Source organism: Perca fluviatilis, chromosome 12 (genome assembly GCF_010015445.1).
Source record: "Perca fluviatilis chromosome 12, GENO_Pfluv_1.0, whole genome shotgun sequence".
NCBI lineage: Eukaryota > Metazoa > Chordata > Actinopteri > Perciformes > Percidae > Perca > Perca fluviatilis.
The window spans coordinates 21,617,520-21,642,186 of NC_053123.1; the positions used below are offsets into that span (position 1 = coordinate 21,617,520).

The 24,667-nt window shown below is 40.9% G+C and overlaps 1 protein-coding gene across 3 annotated transcripts; it reads left to right on the forward strand.

Annotated features, from left to right (window-relative positions):
* Nucleotides 1-1,828: 1,828 nt before the first annotated feature.
* Nucleotides 1,829-17,238, forward strand: sox1a (SRY-box transcription factor 1a). 3 transcript variants are annotated; one of them, XR_005641085.1, is made up of 5 exons: nucleotides 1,829-3,024; nucleotides 6,994-7,042; nucleotides 8,823-9,049; nucleotides 9,598-9,667; nucleotides 9,790-9,933. XR_005641085.1 is itself a non-coding variant. In XM_039819003.1 (3 exons), exons 1-2 carry the CDS (start codon nucleotides 2,182-2,184, stop codon nucleotides 7,012-7,014), a joined length of 864 nt encoding a protein of 287 aa, XP_039674937.1. In that variant the 5' UTR covers nucleotides 1,829-2,181; the 3' UTR covers nucleotides 7,015-7,042; nucleotides 8,823-9,933. The 3 variants fall into 3 exon arrangements, 2 of the variants coding, with proteins under 2 accessions (XP_039674937.1, XP_039674936.1); XM_039819003.1 differs by having other exon boundaries at nucleotides 8,823-9,933; XM_039819002.1 differs by lacking the exons at nucleotides 8,823-9,049; nucleotides 9,598-9,667; nucleotides 9,790-9,933 and adding an exon at nucleotides 16,295-17,238 and having other exon boundaries at nucleotides 1,830-3,024.
* Nucleotides 17,239-24,667: the final 7,429 nt, after the last annotated feature.

The window sequence follows — 24,667 nt, forward strand, 5'->3', positions numbered from 1 at the left end:
TCTACAATCCTAAATCCACTCCACAATGAGAGTAACAAATAGTAGCCTAATAATAATTATTATTATTATTAATATATTAATATTGTCGATCGATCCTTAAATCTACACTGTGACAACAGTTTTTTTTATCAATCTTCTTCACCAGATTGTTGGATTTTAACGATAGGATGCATTGTCTGTGACGTTTGTTTGAATTAATTTAGACCTAAGATAAGGGGGTCAATACTTAAAAAAGTAGAAGATATATTTTGTTGCCAAGAATACAATGTATATTCGCTTGTATTACTGGAGGTATATTTGCCTATCTGGTTTGGTCAATACAATATGAATCCTTACTTTCAAATTTTAAAATATAGAAAACATGTTTTTATGAATGTGGCTGTGATGTGCTAAGTATTAGTATTAATATTGAGGCAGTTTAGGCTATCAGTGTTATTTACCTGTATTTATTGTAAGAAGCCAGTGTACTGTATTGTGTTTCTTTTCTTTTTGATTGTTTATTTGTTTTCTGATCCGATTGCGTCACTGGCACTCACCGTCCTGTGAGGGTGTCATCATTACATTATCATCTTCCTCGGGCCTTAAGCCATATGGCCTGGACTACTGGAAACGTTTATTGACCATTGTGATATCCCGTTAACCCTATTACCAAAGACGCACGGATCTGTCCGAGTGATCCCACTCCCTCAGGCCCTACACAGAGAGCTATATCAAGCTCAGCTCCAATTAAAAATAAAAACAGCAAAGAATGATAGAATGATTAAATCGTTAGTCTCGCCGCGGGAAGTGGTTTTCCGTTCTATTAGGGGTTGATTGGGCTTTTCAGGGGAGGTCAGCTGTGAAATCTGGATTATATGCCCCAACTCGAAGACACATCTATAGACCGGTTCCCTCTCACGGTTTACGAACTGGGAACTTGATGTTAAATAAGGGACCTAAAATGTACCAGCCACGTAAAAGAAAAAAAAAGTCCTAAACTAAAATGACAACAGCAGAGCAATTTACATGTCCTTTCTTTTAATCTTTAGCTGCACACACAGACATGGCCAAGACTCATTCACCATCGCCAGCAGACGGCGATAACGGTGCTTTGCCCCGGCAGTTCCACGTCATTATTTGGCGATCCATCCTCTTAACCCAAGTTTTTCTTTACCAAATCTATTTCACATCATCTTCTGCAATGAATGTGTGTAATTTCTCTCTCTCTCTCTCTCTCTCTCTCTCTCTCTCTCTCTCTCTCTCTCTCTCTCTCTCTCTCTCTCTCTCTCTCTCTCTCGCCTACCAATACTACCAACCTTAATTACATACCTGGGAGGGAGAGAGAATGGTGGTCTGAAAAAAGGATTTTGAGGCGCTGGTTGAGCATCAAGTCGCCTGATATTAAATTGATTTCGGCAGACTGTAGTGGAATTCTAGTGCATACAAATACAGTTGAGCCCAGGCTTCTAGGACGCACAGTATATCTGAGAATAACCCGTTAAAGATGGGAGGAAATGTTCTGAGTTCCAAGCACAAATATACAGATAAAGTGGAGACTAACAATAATGTTACCCAGACTTTTATTGAAGCCTGTGAATGTAAAAGCTGCTTGATATGAAAGAATTTTAAAGTGATTTTCAAAATACGGCAACCATCTGCACCCCGCTGAATCACTGCTAACAAATCTTAGTTATTTTTGTTTAGCTTTAAGTCTCCGAGAGCGTGTTTGGAAATTTCAAATGTCTTGCTATTTGTGGGATTGACCCTCCTTTCTGCCTCCTCCTTCTCCTTCTCCTCCTCCTCCGGTGTGTTCTTCCTCTATGGTCCTCTAGTCACCTGACCAAACGCCATGCAAATCACTCTGCTGCTAGAGCCTCATTGGCCGCTTGTGGCTCATTTAACCGCTGTCAGTGCGCATCATATGGCCGCCGCTTTAACCAACTTCTCAACTCCGACAGGGAAAGTAGCTCAATGCGCATTCTATCACAGTGGATGTGAACCAACCCATGCGAAGACTGGGTGAAATACTGTTTGAGGAACATTTTATATCCTTTTTCGGATTATTTTTTATCTCGTATTTGAATCATTTGGGTTTAGAATTTTAATTTTGCAACCAAGTCATCCTGTGCACACCCGATCTTGTGCGCGCCTATCTTGAAATATACTTTTTCTCTGTTGGTGGCGAAGTTTAAAATCAGGTGAATGTATAGCATGATGATGGAAACTGACCTCCATTCCCCTGGCCCCCAAACGAACACTACCACGGGGCAAACGGGGCCGAACAGCGGGTCCAAAGCGAATCAGGAACGGGTGAAGAGACCGATGAACGCGTTCATGGTGTGGTCCCGTGGGCAGCGGAGAAAGATGGCACAGGAGAACCCCAAAATGCACAACTCAGAGATCAGCAAACGGCTGGGCGCCGAGTGGAAGGTGATGTCCGAGGCTGAGAAGCGCCCTTTCATCGACGAGGCGAAACGGTTGCGAGCTATGCACATGAAGGAGCATCCGGATTACAAGTACCGGCCAAGACGGAAGACCAAGACGCTGCTGAAAAAGGACAAATATTCCCTTGCCGGTGGACTGCTTTCTGGCCCCAGTGGGGGCGGTGGAGTTGGTTTAGGGGTCGGAATGAGTTCATCCGGGGTCGGGCAGAGGTTAGAGAGCCCCGTGGGTCACGTAGGCTCCGCCAGCTCCGGCTATGCGCACATGAACGGCTGGGCGAACGGTGCGTACTCGGGGCAGGTGGCTGCAGCCGCGGCGGCGGCAGCGATGATGCAGGAGGCTCAGCTAGCCTACAGCCAGCACCCGGGGAGCGGAGCGCACCACCACCACCACTCACACCACCATCACTCACACAACCCCCAGCCCATGCACCGCTACGACATGACAGCCCTGCAGTACAGCCCCATCTCGAACTCTCAGGGCTACATGAACACTTCTCCATCCGGCTACGGTGGGATCACCTATACACAGCACCAGGGCTCCGGCGTCTCCTCCTCAGCTGCCATGGGGACGTTAGGGTCGCTCGTGAAGTCGGAGCCGAGTGTAAGCCCTCCCGTCAGCAGCACACACTCACGGGGTCCTTGCCCCGGAGACTTGAGAGAGATGATAAGCATGTATTTACCGACCGGAGAGCCGGGGGACCCGTCAATGCAAAGTAGACTCCATGCCTTGCCGCAGCATTACCAGAGCGCCACGGCTGGAGTGAACGGGACGGTCCCTCTAACACACATTTAGAACTCACAGAATAATTGAAAACTGCAAACGAACACATAACCAAATATTTACCTCTTTTCTAAATAACCCCGGTCCCGAGAACTACCTGCATTTTGTACAGAATGTTTATGATATTGTAAATGAAGGGTAAATAGCAAATTCATCTCGGCTTTTTTTTTAATAGCCACCAGTGAAGTTATATAGCCTAACAAATATGATGCTGAGATATTGGTTATTGTGCTATCATCTTTTTTCTCCTTTACTTCACAGTCTTAGTTGAGGGTTACGCCAGTTTCACATGGGGGTATTTGGTTTAACTGTCTCATAATTTTGGGGTTTCTTGTAAGTTATTGAAAATGAGATAACGTGTCATAATTTTAAGAAAGTGCTTTAAAAGATATGGGAAAATCACATTCTTTAAACATTGTGTTCATTTGTAGAAGCCTGTGTCTTAATTCTTGGAAATCATCTCTTTTTATTGTAACACTAATTATTGTAAATTGTGAATAATTTTAATATTTCAAAGGATGACGGGCAACTGCTGTTGTAATTTAAGTGCTTTTCTGCAAGTGAAAAGCCCTGATATTGCAATGAAGAAGAATTGAATAAATTTCACCAGATGTTGCTTTGATTCTTAAGACAACGGTCTTAGATTGATTATTTTCACAATGTTTTTACAGGAGTGTTTTCACGTTTTAGGACACAAGAATATCATCAAGCCTCCTCTCGAGAAAAATAGCCACCTGTTTAAATTTTGACACCACAGATCCCACGAGCTTATAGCCTAATTGTCTGTGCGTAATTGTGCGTAAAAGCTCCAGTCTGTAGGCCTCCGAGGAAACCATTTTGATAAGATGATGTTGTTTCATGGGCAAGACTTAAATGTGGGTAAAAAGAAATGTATTTATAAATTATAAAAAAAACTTTTTCTATTTCAGTGGCGTGTAGGCCAAACAATATTCAAGTTATGAATATTTTAGGAGTGCCAAGTTGGTGGCTCACATTATCCTTTCATATAAAAATGATTTCTTACACATTACATTACATTTTCTAAACAAATCTGAATATATAGAGTACGTGAATGCCTTATATGACAAACCACCTGTTAGTTTTATTAACGAAACCTCATTTATTAACGGGAAGAAGAGGTTTTACTTAATTATACTATTAACAAATCTAATTTCCCCTTGTAATTGCTTATTAGATGTGATTACATTTTATAGCATTTTAATCACATTTCATTGAACCAATTTATACTTACTCGATTAATCAGTAAGTATATTTCTATTTTTTAAAAACGAATATCAAAGTTTTTACAGGCTTCTATTTCTCGATAAGATCACATTAGATTTTAAGATTTGTTCTTCAACAAAAATTAAACAGCCTATCAAAAGGCCATAGAATTAATTTGCTATATTGATTTTTTTAAATATGGGTTTATGTTAGACTTTAAAAAAAATAGTAAATAATTATATAGATTAATGTCTTTTTGTTGCACTGAGAGAAATTGAGTTTGATGTAATTTCACTGCTTCTGTTCTGAACACTTAGCGTAAAACATGAGACTTAGACGCGAAAAGTAAAGAAGAACAATAATGGACTAATGGACACTTTAGCGATAAAAGGAATGATTTAAAAAAAATAATAAGATTCGGTTTTTTGTGATCTTTCACTTGAACTAGTTTATTTTATATCCACTGCCCTCGGGACATTTTTAATCACCCACCATATCTGCCTTTTGGCCTTTAAAATGTTTATACTTGAGAGGAAAAAAGTGACATATGATATCTTAATTAATATATTGATAGTTACATGATGACCAACAATAACCTACGTAGTCCTCAAAATCACAAAAATCTTAATTTCTTCTGCTGTAGTTTGGTTATCATGCAAATCAAATGAACAGAGTTCAAGGATAATAAATCACGATCTAAAAATATTTGTAATAACTGTTATGTACCCGGGGGTTTATCTCTATTGTGTCATATTTTAGTTTAGCTGTGAGGCGGTCGAAGTGATACTTAACAAAGTCAGGGAAGTTTAAGGGAACAGAGACAAATACATGAGGCACATATGGGGATTTGAACAATAAATTCATGTTTGATATCACCACTAAAAGAGACTGGGGGGAAAATAAACCCTCTGTCATTGTAAAGGAAGAAAACAAATCTTAGTGCCACATCTTCCAAATATAAAACTCAGTTTCACTCTGCACAAAGCAGAGCATGGAATAATTCCAGATGTATTGCATACAGTATAGGCTACATCCTCAACACGCACGACCAAAACCATACATGCTAACTGTTGCACAGACTGGACTAAAACTTCCCATTGGTCAAGCACGCTCGTGACAAGTAGTTTATGGGTTACTGATGACTCATCAGAATTTCAAAGCTGTAGATTTTGTTTGATTTGAGGAGACTTTTGGTACCTTTGTTCAAAACCACCTTCATTGCGGATCAGACGTGTTTAAGAAAAAAGATACCCATGTCGTTCAGATTATTAATCCTTTCAAAATAATGAAAATTTGTTCTGAAAATGACGTCATTTTTTGACAGGATGCAGCTGGTTTTGACATGTACATGTTGATTGCTGTAGGCCTCATAGATACAGGCTAATAGCCATACAAATGCAAATGAGGGAAATGTATGCCTACTTAGGCATTTTGAAAAATCAATTAATCTCAAATACATAGTTAAAGGGTCTATTCCACACTGATGAAGACTTGCATGGTATGTCAATTAAACCTGTTAGGCCTCACAGTAAAGCGTGTAACGTCTGGCTGCGCATTAATCTGTTGAATAAAAATCAGAGGAACAATGTCTGGAAATTAGTTTAAATTCCAAAACCCAAAAGATCCGCATGGAGACATCTCTCCGCACTACGGCGCGTAGCGTAGTATGGAATGGGATGGCCTCCTCGTGTGTTTTTGCATCTGTTTCTATCTTATCTGTTGATGTGAAGAGATGCGGATTAACACTGAAAGCCCGGAGAGGCGGAGCGCGTCACGGCGCATCGCCAGGCTAAAAGAGGAGCGTTCTGGCAAATTTAACCCGAATAAATTACACCTTGAGGTGGAAGAGGGGTAAGTGTAGGGTGCAATGTAAAAGGCAGATGTCGCAGCGGTGTGTGTGTGTGTGTGTGTGTGTGTGTGTGTGTGTGTGTGTGTGTGTGTGTGTGTGTGTGTGTGTGTGTGTGCGTGTGTGCGCGTGTGTGCGCGTGTTCATGTGTTTAGCTGACCGGCCAATAAATCTCTCCACCGTGCGATACTCTTATCTTGTAGCCACCGATATATTCCGTGCTAGGAGGCCATCAGCTCCAGCGCACACTCGGTTGCTCGTAAAGCCCCGATCCCTTGCACTCCCTGTCCTAAATGGGGATAATTAGCGTCACTTTATCACGCCTCTGCATATTTTCTCCACGTCTACCCCCCTTTCCTAAAAAAATTACCAAGCAGGCTGCTCTCGTCGCCCGCTCTGTCACAGAAGATTATGGAGACAGATTGCACAGAGCAAATGTGCCGGGCGAGATTAGCGCGGAATAGAGAAAGCAACTGGGCCAATGAATTCCTCGGAAGGGCCTTATCGTGCAATTACACGTTGACATGTTTAACAATCTTGCTGCCTCTTAATCCTGCAGTGCTGACTATCTACCCACAGCTACCACGCTATATGCCGGCACACAGACCTAATGCACCGAAACGCAGCACAAATGTCCTGAAAGTTATGAGAAATTGCTTTATTTTCTAACTTTGGCACGCATTCAAACGCTTTTTTATTTTCTATTTTTTATTTTTCAGATTTCTCCGTTGTTGGAATAGCATCTGCACTGGAACTTTTTGACAAAAGGTGATGTATTAAAATGAAAAAATATATGTTTGGTTTATTGTTGACCCTAAATCACTTAAACAACTAATGGAAAAGTGACAAAAAGTCAAGAGATGTTTGTGCAAGGTCCAGCCAGAGTGCCGATACCGCAAAAAGTGGCCGTTTTGTTCGGAGTTAAATGTAGACTTTTCCATCTCAATGCCCAACACACACTCACCACCACCCCACCCCATCCCGTCCCGTCCCACCGCCCCCTCCCCGTCCCTCATGTCTGGCGGTATATCGGGGCCTGTGTGGGAGTGATTGTGGAACGCCACTGTAGGAATTTGGCAGCGGCCGTGGTTTGGAGAGCCGCCCCACGCTGAGCCCCATTCAGCGGCCAGCGCGCTGTGAGGTTGGGAAGTTTCAGTCAGCCGTACAACTCAATGGCCCCCACAATGGCGATTACAAGCCCCAGCGCATTCCTGTAGGGACCTGGGAGCAGCGCAGGTGCGAGGGGGACCGGGTAACCCGTCAGAGAAGTGATAAAAACGGGACAGTGCTGGGGCCACACAAAACCAGCCACTCCACAGGAACCGGTGAGATTTTTGAGGAAGGAGGAGAAAGGAAAGAATAAGTTTGAAGAAGATGGAAGTTTAGGGGGTTGAGGTGCAGCATACTGAGTGGGCTCACTGTCCATCACTGAATGAAAAGAGAGGAGACTCTCAATCAGCCAGGATTTTACTGAGGTCATGAGTCCAAAGTCCCCCAGCACAAACCCACCCACTTATGAAAGTTTAACTAGCCATTAAATATTTCTATTTAAAAAAAACACACAATTTTATTTATTTATGTATTAAGTGTTCAATTATATTTGCATTAAACGTTATTATGGTATAAATATTTCAAAGCTTTTTCTACGAATGTTATTCTGGTGAAAAATACTTTTGATACGTTTTGATTTTAAGACACTTAGTCTGAAAGTATTAGAATCTCAAAAATCCAACATGTGTTGAAACAGAGTGTAAACTCCTACTGTCAATAAACCCTCCAAATTCCCAAAAATGTTGGAGAAATTTAGGGGTTGTACTCAGTGGTATAGCTTCAGCCTGGTCGCCTCTATGAAACAAACAAGTGCTCTGAAAAATCTGCTGAAAATTAACAGCTTTTATATTCAATCTGCAAACTATTCAGAGTGTCCATACTGGCTATATTTATAACTTTCACTTAATATAATTTGTTTTCCCTATAATATTTGAAGAATATTTAAAGAAGGTCAACATTTGTATGTGTTGAACAAGTCTGGACAACATAACAGATCTACATCGCCTTCCAAAACAACCCTTATGTATATTATTCATAGTTTTGATTTGCCACCTCTGTGCTTAAGAATGGTTAAAGCTGCACTAATCAACATATTTATAGGAAGAAGTTGATCACATGACTGTATTAATCATTGAGGTCACTCATGGTGACAAACCCACCGGAACTTATCACCGAACTCTGCAGTTCCTCTCATCTCTATCTCGCTAATTTGCCTGTTAAAATTAGCTATTTTGGTTGTCGTGCCCACTAACTCTCACCAACTTCATTGCTAGCCCCAGCAGGGAGTTTTTTCGTCAAACCAGTTCTGATAAACCCACTACCCGTACACTACCTGTCCAGCACCTGACAGCAGACGGACTAATTTAGCGACTATAGCTGGTGAACACAGTGGAGTATTTAGCAGCTAAAGAGCCAAATGTTTCCCCTCCGGCAACAGGCAAAAGTTTGCTAAACTGTTTGCCAATTTTATAAGGTGATAACGTGTTGTGTTTTGCAGCTTGTTCCACTGCCCCCAAGTGGCCAAAAACTTATTTATGCAGCTTTAAGTGGAGTAGCAAATAGCTGCAGCACCAGAGGCTGCACTTTCAGGACCACATTTTCAGGATCACAATTCTAGGACCCTAACTAGAGGGCGGTTCTTGCAAAGAAAGCGAGTGGGATTCATAATGACGCGACAGGACCGCATTTCCACCAAAAATGGAAGAAGAGCACGTCAAGCCAAGTGTGAGTAACATTAGCTACTGATTGTGAATAACGTTATTTTTATTTGTTTAACGTTACTGTGAAAACCATTGGTGTCTTGAATTGGACAGTAAAGTAACGTTAGCTGTCTAGCCGAAGTGTGAGTGAGTTAACTAACGTAAACATTCTATTAAACGTCTTAAAGTTCCTAACGTTACAATCATCGTTAGCTTGCTTGCTAACTGTTAGCCCAAAGTATTTGTTTAATGAAACGTAACGCTTTAGCTATCTTTGGTGAGCCCAACTAGGTGTATTATATTACTTGTTAATTTTATGACTATAATAATTAATTATAGCCAGCACTTTACTTCAAAAGATATAAATGCCTGTCTTCAGTGTACGTGAATGTTCATTGTTATACCTGGGACAGGTATTTCAGGTTTTTTTACACAATGCCATGCAATCTTATCAACTATTCACTAATATAAGTTAAGACCTTAATTAAGAAGTAGTAATGAATGCATCTTTTTTAAGTGTTACCAATATGTTTATAACCCATCACTGATTATGTTGTCCACTTACTATTTCAGTGAAGTGGAGGAATTCTGCGGACGATCGGAAAAACAAATGAGAAAAGAAGGAAGACCACTCAATTAAAAGGTAGTGCTCTTAACTTCTTCATAATGTGGGTTTCAATATTGAAGGGTCAGGAAAAGTCAAATGTTAATAAAATGTCATTTCTATTGTTTTCTTGCATCTCTCTGTCTCTCTCTCTCTCGCAGGAATCATTGAGACTTGAAAGTGTTCGATTATGTGAAGAACAGAAACGGCAGACAAGAAATAATTAAAACTGTCATTCTCCTATTTCATGTGGAAATTGCCAAAATTAAAAACTTTTTGACTTATTTGCTTGCTTTTTTTCTTTGTTGGGGGGTGGGTTGTGCAATGTGTTTAATATATTGTTCTCAATTTAAATACATTTAAAAAGTACATCTTTATTTTAGTATGCAAAAAATTGCCCAACATGCAACTCTAAGCAACCAAGTTGAATTGCAAGACAGAAAGTAGTTTCTGGGTGGAAAAATCTTTTTAAACGTAATACTTGGACAGAAAGTAGCTTTTTGATGGAATGAACCTTTTAACCCTTGAGAAACTAGGGTCCTGAAAATGCAACCTCTGGTACGGCGCTGGAGTAAAGAAAAAATGGTAACACTTTACTTGAGGGTATCTACATAAGAGTGACATGACACTGTCATGAACACATGACACTGTTATGACACAGTCATGACCATATACTGTATATTAATGGACAGCGCATGTGTGGCGTCACCCATTGGTTTGTGGAGATCTGCTATCCGTCGTCGAGTTTGCCGTTACGGGCGCATCCATCCTGGTTGCGGATGTGACGATTTTAGACGAGAGGGAGGAGTGAGGGAGGAGCCACGTTACGTTACACACTTTCACTGGCAATCACATCATAGCCACGCCCTAAAACACCCCCTGCTTTATCGGCCATTTTAAAATCAACGAGACCATAATTCAAAAAATGAGCATCATTCTGTTTTGCAGAAGACTTAAAACGAGCGATTGAGACCATAAACTCATTATCAAAATGTTTACTGAGGTAATAAATCAAGTGAGAAGTTGGTCACTTTCTCATAGACTTCTACAGAAACCAAACTCCTTTTGCAACCGCACGTGTCGCCCTCTGCTGGAATTCAGATAGAATGCAGGTTTAAGGCACTTCCGCATTTTCAGCACTTTGCCAAACCCGGATGCGTTGACCATTAATATTGAGAGTCTATGGTCATGACACATGAACCCTAACTCTAACCCTAACAATAACTTGTCATGACAAAAACCAAATGACACTTACTAAAAGAAGCGTTATGTCATAAACATTTATGAGTTGTTTATAATGTTTATGACACGTTCATCATGACAGTGTCATGTCACTCTTATGTAGATACCTTCAAGTAAAGTGTAACCGAAAAAACTAAGGTCCTGAAAAGGCGGTCATATAAATGCGGTCCTGAACATGCAGCCTCCGGTACTGCAGGTACATACTATTGTTTAAGTGTAGGCAACTATAAACATCTTGGTTAAGATTAGGTAAAGATCATGTGTAAAAGAAACCAATGTTGGCAGTTGGTAGGAGGAACAGCAGTCTCCAATGTCAGAGTCAGACGCTTTGTATGGCTTTCAGTGTCCGAGTTGTGTGTTTTATATCCCAACCATCCACCCCAAGCTTCTATGACTTCTCGGGGGCAGAGGAAGGTTACACTTCCTGAAAAAAGTCTGTGAAATTCAGCAGCTGAACATATTAAGCAAATAAAATCAGTAGTATACACACAGGTTTATAACCAAAGATACAGACGGTAGCTATGTTTTATTGCACACAACTATGAGCTACTGGTAAGAGTGGGATTTCTTTTAATAGCAGCACTACAACTAGCGCAAGCAGCACAACGACAAGTTGATTTTTGCTGCCCTTAAAATGCTGTTTGGTATTTTTGTGTTTGGTGCAGAGATGGCACACAGGCGAGAAGAGAGGTGCAAAGAAGTGGGCATTTCATTTAAGTTCTTTGTGTTTTTTGTGGTGATTAGTCTCGCACTGCCAGACCTATCTTAACAGCACTGTGTCAGCGCTGGAGAAAAGTCTGGCTGCACCGGTTAACATTCTGGGCTAGGGGGAAAAACATTCTGGCTTGTTTTTGTTTCTTTATACCAATCACAATTGTCTTGGGCAGCGCAATGCCCCGGATGCAGCAACAGTGCCCTTGCAAGATATATATCAGAGATAGCGGAAGGTTAAGGAGAATGCCAGCTGAAATAGGTGGCCAATGGCAGACTTTATCCCAACGGTCAGTGAGTCAGACTAGATGGTAATTGAGTCTTTGACATTGCACTGACAACAGATGTCTCTCAGCTGAATATGAAGTGATTCTTCCGTCAAAAAGGGCAAACTAAATACTAAAAGGAAATTTGCCACACAAACAGAAAATATAAACAATTTTGTTTTTAGGTAGCATTATATGTAGATGTGGTATTAGCAGGAATGTCAGTAAAGCAGTCTGTATTGATCTGTGAAAACCTCTTTCAGTCACTTAAATCCCTGCTGCCATCTGAGGGCAGCAGGACGACATACAGTATATGATAAACCTCCAGTTTAAGAAGTGCCATCATGCACAATGATCCAGTGTGTTAAAATCATGTGGGTGCTACCAAATAACCCCACTCACCTCCACACATATCAGCCTGGTGGCTAACAGCTCAGTATTCTCTTAGTTCATGCAGGAGATGCCGGACTCATTAATCGTGTGCGCCATGGCCTCCTTTCCAACCTCCCTGGAAAAATGGCGTTTTGTGTTTTATTCTCAAAATGCAATTTTATATAGTAGCTATATGAAGTGAATTATTTGAATTAACTGAACATTCTTTTCACCATTATTGATGTAAACAGCTTAAACATATTGTTGCTATTATTTATCTCTATTTTTACTTATTTTATTGAAGCCTAGAAGAGAGTCAGCAACTGCATATAACAAAAATTCCGTATATACAATTTTAGATCACTGTGTGTTGCAAAATAAAACTGGCAACGAAAACAGAATGACATGATCTCTGCAAACAAACTCAGCTGCAGAAGCCACCATCTGCCCTTGGCAGCAGATGTTTTCAGGTCTTGCTGCTCTGCACTGTCCGCACAACAATGGTACTCTCTCGAAACCAAATGTCTCTCCATTGGGTGTGCCATTTTTGCATTATCCCCTTGTGATTAACACAACTTTATTAGTGGTATGAGACCAGTAACATGACTGGCTGAGAGGATAAGGATTATTTACCATATCCTTCAATTTAAATTGTACTTTACCCATATATTTTGTATACAGCGCTGCAGCTCTTAGCATGTGTGCTTGGAAAGCTGGAGTTTATTACAACTTGGATTTTTACTTTTGTAGCTCTGGTCGTCAGTTCTATTAACATTGAACTCACCAAAGTAATTGATGAGATCTCCGAATGCAGGTACGTTGCAAAAAAGATAAGTCCAACAAGGCAAGAAACACAAGCAGCCAGACAATCAGACAAGACCCCAAGGACGAGTAATCAGTATATCTAGAGCGAGGGTACCTCTTGTCCCCCACCAGAGTATCATAATGAAGGTGCATGGATCGCATGAGAATGAGCCGCACTGGACTACCTTGTTAGTATTTTTTCTATAAATAAATCTATAATATGTGACATGAAAAGGCAATGAAGTATCTCCTATGAAGACAAAATCAGTCATTTGCCATTTAAAAACATATGCTGTGAATCAGAAGAATTATCACAGGAGTGTGGGTCTCCATGTGCCTTTTTCAGTTCAGCCAAACACTTTGATACCAGTCATCCGAGGCAAGTGAACAACAAGGAGGGGTCACACCATAAGTTTTAAGTATCCTCTGCAATCCTCCTAATTTGTATGCTTGAAGGAAGGATCTTTGGCCCAGTATTCACTGTTTTTTTTTTCTCTTTCAACATGAGTGGCTCCACAAAGAGTTTCTTTCATGTAGACAAACAAACTTAAGGGTTGTTTGACAACGTCGGTCGGACTACTACAGGTGCCCATGAGCAAAAGTAGACATTAAGAATAAAATGTTAATTACGTGAAGTGGCTTCCTGTTCCTCACTTAACATACACAATAGACCCTGAGTCGGAATTGCATAACCAGAATTTGTATTATCGCTTGCAAGAGTAAATCTTTTTTCAGACTGACCTATATATATATAATATGTATAACCCACATATTAAATGGCGCCTCCTGCAGACTACTTTTACTTTCTTTCTTGCTGCTTTGTTTTTCCATATCTCCCATTTGAACATGTATAATTTCAGCAGGTGAAAAGCTTTAATTCAGTTTCTCTGTGAGTAGATGTCTGTTTTTCGCTGTGCTAGTATAGATGGCAATGTTTGTTGGTTGGTCCACCACTTTGGTCCAGACTGAAGTATCTCAAAAACTATTAAATCTTGCCATGAAATTTTGTTCAGACATTCATGGTCCCCAGAGGATGAATCCTAATGATTTTGCAAATCCCGACTTTTACTCTGGCGCCACCAACAGGTCAAGGTTTCCACTGATCCAGTGAAATATCTCAACATCTACAAGAGAGATTTACACAACCTTTTGTGTTCATGGTTCATGGTTCATGGCGGGAGCATAAATTAAATACAGGAAGAAGGTGTTCTGGACTAGTGCATATTTTGTATCTCCATGGTCAAACCAGCTCATTTCATTTAAGTAATTTCCCAGAAATTGTTTGGCGAGCGACGTTACTACGTCTGCTCTGCTCAAGACTTCACTCTGTCGGCGTCTGTCTCCAACTTTAGCGACAGCTGGTTTGACCACAGAAATGCGACTGAAGGCGAGCTGGACCGCAGTCTATTTCTGTGAGAGAAACATTGCAAGCTGCTACAGTTTTCTGCTCTGCCGCATCGCAGATTGCAAAGCACACCTGACTACAGGAGCCATTTAGTTCAGACTTGTGGAGTAGACATATTTGGGGCATCTAGGTGGGATCACCTTTTCACCACAAACCAATCACTCCAGAGTTACTTTGAAAGCGTTTGGTGGACATCAACATTCCACTTGACTTCTAAGGTGATTTTGCTGCACCTGTATCCAACAAACTGAAACTCCAAGAATATAAATTTATTGATTTTGTTATACTACAGGCAGAAAGGACTATAGCTCTCATTTGGTTAAAAATTGTATTTGCAATGAAAATTAATAAAAAACGATTGGATGGATAGCTACGAAAATTGTTACACAATTGCCACAATTCCGAAGTGCCTGAAACGCAAACAGACATGGACGCCTCACATCAGCCAAAGACTAATTTTTCAATGTAATTAAATCCACATTTAAAGGTGCTGTAGGTAGGATTGTGAAGATCCAGGACTTAGCCAAAAAATTTGAATATCGACAACTTCTCAGTCCCTCCCTCCTTCCTGCTAAAGCCCAAAACGGTCTCCTAAGCTCCTCCCCCACAAGGGAGAATTAATGCGTGTGCATGAGCAGTGATTGACACACAGTTAGACACACCTCCCCGGCCCTGATTGGAGCATCTGAACAGGGAGCGGTGGACTTTTGCAAATCGCACTACAGGCTGTAGGTGGTGCCAGATTTCTTTTTTTAAATGACCTGCTTCATGTAGTTCTACTCGAACATAGGGTCAGTTTCAGCAAATATAACAGAAAGTTAGTTTTATAAGTCTTACCTACTGCACCTTTAATATATGTGGTGTTATATTGTCAATGGACAGTATTTTAATCCAACCAACTCTGTAATCTTACAACCGTCTTTATGACATATAAACATGCAAGATGTTAACATGTGAATCTGTCCTATCTCTACGATTCATCCCATATAATGCGTACGCATGTTTAGCGTGTTAGTATTTTCATTGTGAGCGTGTTAGCTTGCTGAGGTTAGCATTTTGCTCAAAGCATCGCTGTACCAAAGTACAGCTTTTTTGTTCTTATACACATTGCAACCAGCTCACCGACAGTCTTATGCTCTCGCTGACTCTCACTAACTCGACAATTCACTCAATAGAGTGTGGTGTTCAACACACCTGCAGTGTTTCTCTATCACTGGCCCGCACACATGCGTACCCACCAGATGCTGTAAAGGATTTCTGCTCCTCTGTGGCAGGTGATCATTCTCGGTGCAGTAGAGAATGAGGTTAATGTGGGGTCAAAGAGTTCAAATAAGAAACAGCAGTTTTATGGTGCCTGCTGCATGCTGATAGCTATTAGAACCGGCTGACCTTTAAACTCTGCGGGGTCAAGTGATCAACAAACTGGGTCGTTTAGATAGGTCAGATTGGAACAAGTGAAAGATGTGTATGTCACAGCAATATGTCCAAGAGGTACAGATAAATTTTTCTTAATGATTATAACCCTACTCAATTTGTTTCCAGAGCCATTAGATTGTTGTCAGCTATCAGGCTGTTCAAAGTGTGGGATAAATTTGAATAATTTGTAATTGAATTGATAACCTGCTGGCTATTATATTTTCAGCTAATTAAACCATGTTCTTATGTCTCTTTCTATCTGTGAATATATACAGTACATGTACATATTGTGCATTTGTTATATTATAAAACTATATATGAAACTATAGGGTTCTGTTTGCTCTGTTCTGCTGTGTCTTTATTTATTGACTTTTGACATTTGATATCCCTACGAATCAATATCCTCTCTTTGTCCATCTCCCTCTTTCTCTGTCTGTCTCTTTCTTCCAGCAAACTGTCCATCATGGCTATCACCAGTGGACATGGATCACTATGGGGCCTGTGATTAACAGATAGCACCTCGTCTCCTCTGCTGGCAGGCCATCATTACGGAAAGCACTAGAAGATAGGTGCTGTGGGCGAAGAGACCTTTAGGAAAATGTCAGCGACAGTCAGAGCCCCAAATTTCCTCTATTCACTCTTTCCCATGTGGTGCTAAACCCCTTAATTACACAACCCCTTTCTCCTATTGCCTAATGTATCTAAATACAGTGTCTGATTTCAGAGCATGTGGAGATTTTATTTTATCTTATGTGGCTGTTAAATAAAAAAAATAAAAAAATAAACAACCACAGCCCTATATTTCACCCATTCAGCAAAGAACAAAAAAACACCCAGCTCCCCTTTCCCATTCCCTTTCACTGGAGCCAGCTTCTCTGTCTTAATACTCTTAGTCCCTCAGTTGGCATGTTTTCCAAGAACCCGCTGCATTTTCAGATTTGTAAAATCCGTCAAAATGCCTGTAATGAATATTTCTACAGCAGTGAGTGTATTTAATGTGCTGTGTGACCAGCCCAATAAGAAACCTGTACTGATCTGGCACTAGGAACCAGAGTGTCAGTAGACAGAAGCCTCAGTCAGTGTAGAAAACAGTATAAAACAGATAATTTTCATTCAAACACAAACCTCTTTTATCAAGAGAAGCTGAAAGGAAAACATTTATTATTCACATATCATCTTAGGTGTCAATTAACATCTTTCTAGTGCATGAAGCTACATGTCATGTATATTTCTATTTAAAATTTTCAAAAAAGAAACTACTATTAGTAATTCTTTCTTCATGGATTAACGTCATCTTGTGAGCCAGGTCTTTGTTATACACTTACAATGTATGGTGTGGTTTACTGTTGTCTTAGCTTTTGCTGAAAAAAAAGAGAAAACATATTAAATAAAATGTTGCATCTTATTGCTGCCTAAGACAAAAAATATTGTGCTTCCTGTCTTTTTTTCACATCCAATTTGCGAAGTAAATTAACACTTCAAAGTGAGAAGTTATTGGAAAGTTTTAATGTTTAAACTATGTATTAATTTCAAGGCCTAAATGTGCCCTCAATTATTTTACCATTGCCCCTAAGTAATTGATTTTAAGTAGAGAGAAAGAGAGAGGTGGGGGGTGATCTGTGTTGATGTGCGAAAACCACAAAAGCCAACAAATGAAAAATAACTAACAGCATAATTGCTATGGTGACCTCACTTTTTTTTCATCAAGGCATTTTGCTAACCTCAAAGTTAGGCCCATAATAACACTAGTTGTTTCACCGCTGGCTGTGATCATTTATATTTTGTCCACTTGCTCAGCCTCTTGGTTTGTCGTTAACTCGTTCAGGTATGTGCAACCAGGCGCACAAAGACAAACACTTGTGAGACTCGAGTCCAGCATTGTGTTGTGTTTGCTGAGGTACAGACTCAGTGAACAGACACAGACAGAACGTGTACGGGGACTAGATAATGAGTATCTCAGGTGACTACATGCAGTGATTACCAGGTTGCTGGTGTTATAGGAACTATAGCACATAAACATACACCCCCACTCTGTGCACACACAAACACACACATTCAGACGCACACACACACACACACACACACACACACACACACACACACACACACACACACACACACACTCTTGAGAGATCCTTGGTTATCACACCCTTCCAGATTGTTCTGAACTACTTATGGAAAACACACACACACACATCTCAAGATGTGGCCACTCTTGCCAATATGAGCCCAGTGTTAAGAACAGTTGTTGTTGTCGTTGTCGTCGTGTGGTTTTTTTTTAGCATCTCTAAATTCCTAGCGTTGCTAAGGTGCTTTGGGAGGGGATTAACAGAGGCTGGCGCCGATGAGCAAGCCTTGCAGATTTCCAACTAGCAGGAAAAAGACAAAGAAAGAGGGGAAGGAGGAAAAACAGCAGTGGGTTAGACAACAGGGAAATGGCAGTAACAGCTTGTGTAAACATGATGACTTGAGAGAGGTAAAGAGGTAGAAATGAATGAGGGCTGAGAAACGGAAAGTGAGACTAAATAACAAGTATCCTTAAGAGGAGGCCTCAACTTTCACACAGACGAGGCAGAAGAGACTCTCCCCTTCGCTCCTTCTCTATGTCCTCTTTCCTTCTTTTTCTCTCAATCTGCTGAATTTTTCTTTACCCTGTCTCTCTACATATCTCCATCTCCTCGCTCTCTTTTCATGTGCTCTCTCCTCTCTATTTCTTCCTATCTCTTTATTCCCCCAAGGGGCAGTAGTTTCGGATCCAGACATTTTTGTCTTTCTTTCTCTCTGTCACAACTTCAAACAGCGGCGGCGTTCAGGTCATACTGATGTGCCCGGAGCATCAGTGACTGCGCCGTCTCAGGTGAACGTCTCCCAGCGTGTCCTTAATGACACTCTCTCCCTTTCTCCCATCTCGCTGCTTTTAATTAGTGTAGTGAGCAGTGGAGGCAGCAAAGACAGCTGAGCCACATTTACCAATTATCAACCTGCTCGTAGGTACCTCTGCGACGGCAAAGCAATGCTTTTAATACTTCTGCAGTTGAAAAAAAACACAATTATTCATAAACTGACTCATAACAATAGAGCATGTCTTGATTTTCACTAAATCCCTGGATACATGCTCAGAGAAGAAATAAGAATGTATTTTCTAAGAGTGAAATCTCCATTAGCCAAAGAAGGCAAACCAAAGGGAGGGAGGTCCACATGCTTTTCTTTGAATCCTCTCCTCGGGCTCTGTGTCTCAGGTAAAGTGTAACTGGATGCGGGCTGTTTGTGGAATACAAGGCACTTGACCAAGGGCCAGCACTGCTCCTCCCTCCCCTCCCCTCCCATCCCCTCTCTCCCCTCTCCTTCCCCTACCTGGGTCAAGTTACTCCTCAGCTCCCCCCCCACACCTCCTCCTCCTTTCCTTGAGTGATGGCAGGTAGTGTGTTTTGCAGCCGCATCGGTGTCTGTGGATGTTGAAAAGCCTGTGTCTGTATGTTTGTACTCTACCCAGACAGGTGTTTGTGACTCTGTTTGGGCTCAGCAGCTGGGCCCCTGTAACTATGCCCGTCTCGGGCGCGCTGGCTAATGTGACTGGGTTGGCTGAGGCGCGGAGGCGGCTGTCTTTCAACCACTGATCCCTCAGAACTACTCATCTGATCAGGCTGGATCTGCGCTTCACGGCTGCCAGGGTCACACAACCCAACCCCGGGGTCAACCAGCTAATTACAGACCCCTGTGTCCTCCGTCTCTGTCACCACCGGGGAGGTGGGGAAGGTGGGGTAGAGAGGGAAGAAGCCTGAGAGGGAAAAAAGAGAGAATATTGACATAGACATCAAAAGGTCAACAGTGAGCATAACCAAGCTGTACACATTTCCCCCCTTCCGTTCTGTGAACAGAGAAAGAATGTGAGGCTCTGGTTTGCAGCATCTTGGTCACACCCTTCCCAGCCCTCAGGCAGAGATAGAAGCTTAGACCCATGGGAGCAGAGTTGCGTCAGTGTATGTGGATTTATGTATCAGCCTGCCACTAACTTCAAATGCAAGCGCTGTGCCAGTTTTCTGTGTCTTTGTCTCCGAGATTTACTGTTGCAAGAAAAACCCAATATTTCGCCCCTATCATGACTCCACAGTGAGACAGACTCTGCTTTTAAGACATGGAGAGTCCAAGTGTTTGTGCGTGATTTCCTCGAGCCTGAACTTTGCCTGCGACCATTGACTGAACTGGGATTTGAAGGATGCTGCACGCTGGTAACAGCCATAGAGAGAACACACATGCACAAGCACACACACACACACACACACACACACACACACACACACACACACACACACACACACACACACACACACACATACACACAAACAATATGTACCAAACCATCATTATATTATATTAGGCTGCAGGTTCATTAATCACAAATGCGACGGCTTCTCAGCCAATGTAGGAAATTAATCAAAAAAGGGGACATTAATCACATGCATGAACAGCAGTAGTTACACCTGTGACAATGCCATCTGATTTAACCGTGTTACTCCAGACTGTGTTAATGATGCCACCCAGGGCCAGGAAAAGCAACCTCTCTGTGATCACTGAAACAATATTGCACTAACTATGAAGTAATTTTCTTACATGTAGTCACGGGGTATGCTGGTGCACGTTGCACAGGGGTCAGTGGGTGTTGCAGCAATTATCAGGTGCAGCTTTTTCCTCACAGCTTGACCACTGGGTTTTTCACTCCGACTGTTGAAATGTTGGTACAAATTAAATAAGTCATACTTTTTTCGTCTCTCTCTCTCTCCAGCCATTTTGTCTTGACAAATATCAGTTGAAAACAAAAAATAAGTTGCTACTTGAAAAGTTTGATTTGCAATAAAGAAGAGTGCAACTAAAATAGATGTATATGTGGTGTATATAGTAACATTCTAAGAGAGCTATACTAAAATAGAGGAAAGCCTCAAGCAAACCCTGCATGTGTGGTTACACTGCCCTCTTTCGAATGCACTGCAGTGCATCCTTGTGATATGCTGCAGCTTAAACTTAATCAGAATCCAACACTGCTCATGGTATTTTAAATGAGACAGATTGAATGAACCTTTAAGGACAAATGATAATATCATAACAAATGCTGCACAAGAAAATACAATTCTAATTGAAGTTGTAAGGCAGTAATACTGCTACATGTGCTCACACACTTCCATGGGTTTCCTCTTTTTGTCCCTGACTTGCAGAATTTTATGTCTTGTTCCACTCAAAAAGAAAAAATGTGCCTCAGAAGAAAGAAATCCTTTATTTTTTCAGATGAGGCTTAAATATATTTTAGGTGAAAGATGTTCGCTGCTACACTCCTTGTACACGATGGAACAATATTGTAACAAATGTAACATTATAAATAACTAATTTGGGTTTTTATTATTTTTTGCGCCCAATGTCGTATTGTCCAGACATTGTTCTACAGTGGTCATACATTTAAAACAGGTGTTATTCCTGTTTCCTGAATTATTCAACTCAAAGCATGAGACAAAACTAAATATTTGAATAAAAAAATGACAAAACTGTTCCAAGAAAGAAAGAAATTGTCGAGACAACCTGTATTTGAGTTCCTTCAGAAAGGCCAAATTCTCTAGTATCAATTCATATAAATCTTTCTGAGAATAGAGAATAAAACCTTCAAATAAAAACAGCAAAAATGAAGCTCAAGTGATGTTAGACATCGGTCATCTTCTTCTTAGTTTTTTAAACAGAAAACTACAAAAGGTCAAATCCAAACAGACTATTTACTGTATGATGCCCGTTTTGTTCAATATTAAAAATAATTTGAGGGATAAAAGTGAACCTTTGAGTTCTCAGGGAACCTCTTTCATTTAAAGACTAGTCTTCAAACACAAAAAGTGCTCAGCAGAACACTTTTCTATAAAAATCTGTGAAGTGTTTTTATTTAGTGTCACATCACGTACAGCATGAGATAATCCTTAGCTTTATTCAGTTAAGCTTTGAATGAAATAGTAGTACTTGTAATGTTTACTGCTATTGTAGTGGTAATAATGAAATGGTTACATACTGTACAGACAGTAGCTGTAATATCATTAAGTAACCCCATAATGAATTCTCGTCTTCTGCTGAGCCTTTTAGCATGCTCTGAGCTTAAAAACAAACCACATCTCTTTTAGTTCTGATCTGTCAGCTGGTTTGCTTCTCTCTCATGGCTGAGTTTGTGCCATGGCTCAGGCTGCAGTCTGGTCCAACAACACCGCTCTCTGACCCCTTCAGCCTGACAGACAGCTCTGATAAACTCATATCACACATGACAGGGAAACCGAAGACCTGGCCTAATTAGCAGGCGGGACGAGAAAGATGGAGTGAGAGAGAGGGAGAGAAAGGAAGGAGAGAAGATTGAAAATCAAAACGAGGAAGACTTTATTAACAGAGCTGGTGACCCCTGGTTATTTATTCATGGGATTACTAAAGAGGACTTTGGAACAGAGTGCCCTGCCAAGTTCCCAACGACCATTTTGTGCCTTGTGTTTGCTGTTTTGCTCCGGATAGGTTGCTAAGCATTACAGACTATCCTCTCTTTCGTTCCCTCTCTCCTTCTCGGCCTCACATACAAACACATGCATGCACTTGACACCTCCCTCAGTTGACTTACCTGTCCAGGTATTCCAGTAATCCAGGCCAAGCCTTGTCAGGTGGAAGAAAGTCTATCCCAGGGTGGAGACAGAGGTGGTAGGATGAGGAGGAGGGGTGGGGGGGGGGGTTGCAGTAAGTCTAGCCGGTGGTAGGGTGGAGGAGGGAGGGAGAGGACCAGGGACAGGGGGCAGGTAAAGGGGATCGTATTCAGGCTCCTGGGGACAGGAGGTTTGGCGTGGCACCGCACTGCCCACCCAACATCAACACTCTCAGGTTCCCTGGCTCAGATGGGCCAGATAATCACCCTCTCTCCACAGGGACCATCTGGAGGCAGGGAGGGAGGTGAGGGCCATATTTTATTTCCATAAAACATAAATTCACTCATTTGCTGGCGAGTTAGATTAAAAAAAAAAAAAACACTTTCTTTTCTCCCCTCTACCTGACACCTGATTCACACATTCACACAACATCAACACATGTAACGCCGCGCCGGGTCTGGAGAAAATATCATACACGTGTTCACGCTCACAGCAGTGTTCCCTCTGATCTCTGAGTGTCTCCAGTTTGATTGACGCTGCTATCCCTGTAGAGATCAGAGGACAGCCACTGTGATTATCATCTCACTGTGGTAACCGAGACACCCCTAATCCCATAATAATCCTTCACAGTCAGTCAGCACAGTAGTGTTCTGACCTCCTGCAAAGGAAAACAACATGCACACAAATACATGTGCACACACACACACACACACACACACACACACACACACACAAGAAGATCCACACACTTTTTTTACACATTTAAAAAGAAACTAATACTAGACAACACAAGCACTGCCTGACACTAGATTTTCACGTCTCTAGTACTACCATTTAACTCTATAGATGCCAAGAACTGCAGACATGAAGCAACACCTCTAAGTATTTTTGTCTCATAGTGAGAAACACCTCCTCTAAACTTTGGTCATAGCACAGCCAGGTTCTGAGCAGACACTTGCCTGCTGCCTCTTATTTCCAACGACAACATCTGCTGTATTATTTATTGCTGTGGCTGTAAGGTTTGACACGTCAGAGATACTGTTGTACACTTACTATACATAGACAGTAATGTCTGTATACATTCTCCCAGGTAAAAGAAAAACTGATATTATGAAACTTAATTTTGACTTATCATAAATAAGACTAGAATTAAGGGAATAAAGGGTGGCTACTTTGAAGAATCTAAAATATAAGACATGTTTTCAGTTATTTCACACTTTTTTGTTAAGTACATAATTCCATATGTGTTCATTCATAGTTTTGATGCCTTCAGTGAGAATCTACAATGTAAATAGTCATGAAAATAAAGAAACACATTGAATGAGAAGGTGTGTCCAAACTTTTGGCCTGTACTGTACACCTATTGAAAATAAATACACAAATAAGTAGATTAAATATTGCATTCCATTAGCACATATGAGCCGTCAGTGGTCTAATAGCTTTTAAGTTACTGAAGTTGTTTACATGATGTTGAGAGCTTCGGATGTTGATAAGAGTTGTTCCATCTTACAGACACTGTAAGCCTGTAACATCACCAGCCTAATTGATGCAATCAACCAGCACACCTGTTACTAGCTGCTTTTTCCTAACACCTCTACGCGCTCCTGATGATGGTTTGAAAGTTAAATTGAAAACTTAAAACTGCAGCAGTACCTCTGTCCTTTTTTTTGGAGTAACTCTAACAACTTTTCCCAGCATGGAAAAAAAAAACGTTATTAGCATCATAAGTAAAGTATTACTGTTGGCTGAATTCATTTGATGGACTATTTCTTTAATCCAAAAAAACGTTAGAGTCTCCCCTCTTGTATAAGTATTATACAAAACAATTTTAAGATGCTTGTAATGTTTCTCATGTAATACCTTTTGAAATACAATCTACTTTAATATGACTCCCTTTATTACTGTAAGACCAGTCAGTCAGTTGAGAGTGATACCAGGTTTAAATTCTGTGTTTTCAGTTTTAAAACAGGGGCTACCTCATACATATTGCAATTGTGTGTTTAAGTTTTTAATATTTGATTATGCTACTTCTATGTGCCTTTATGGACTGGGATAGCAACTTTTGAAAACTGGTTCAACTTACAGTAATTATGATTGCTGTAAAGTCTTATTCAGTTATTTTTATTGTGTAAGACATACATCCTTTCACAGTGCAGTGTGCAGTGTAGTGAGTCAG

Bases quoted from the DNA above. Each gene is read 5' to 3' on its own strand.
- sox1a (XM_039819003.1), top strand. From the start codon at position 2,182: ATGTATAGCATGATGATGGAAACTGACCTCCATTCCCCTGGCCCCCAA. The intron at 3,025-6,993 runs GTAAGCCCTCCC...TTTATTTTTCAG, and splicing joins TCGTGAAGTCGGAGCCGAGT to ATTTCTCCGTTGTTGGAATA.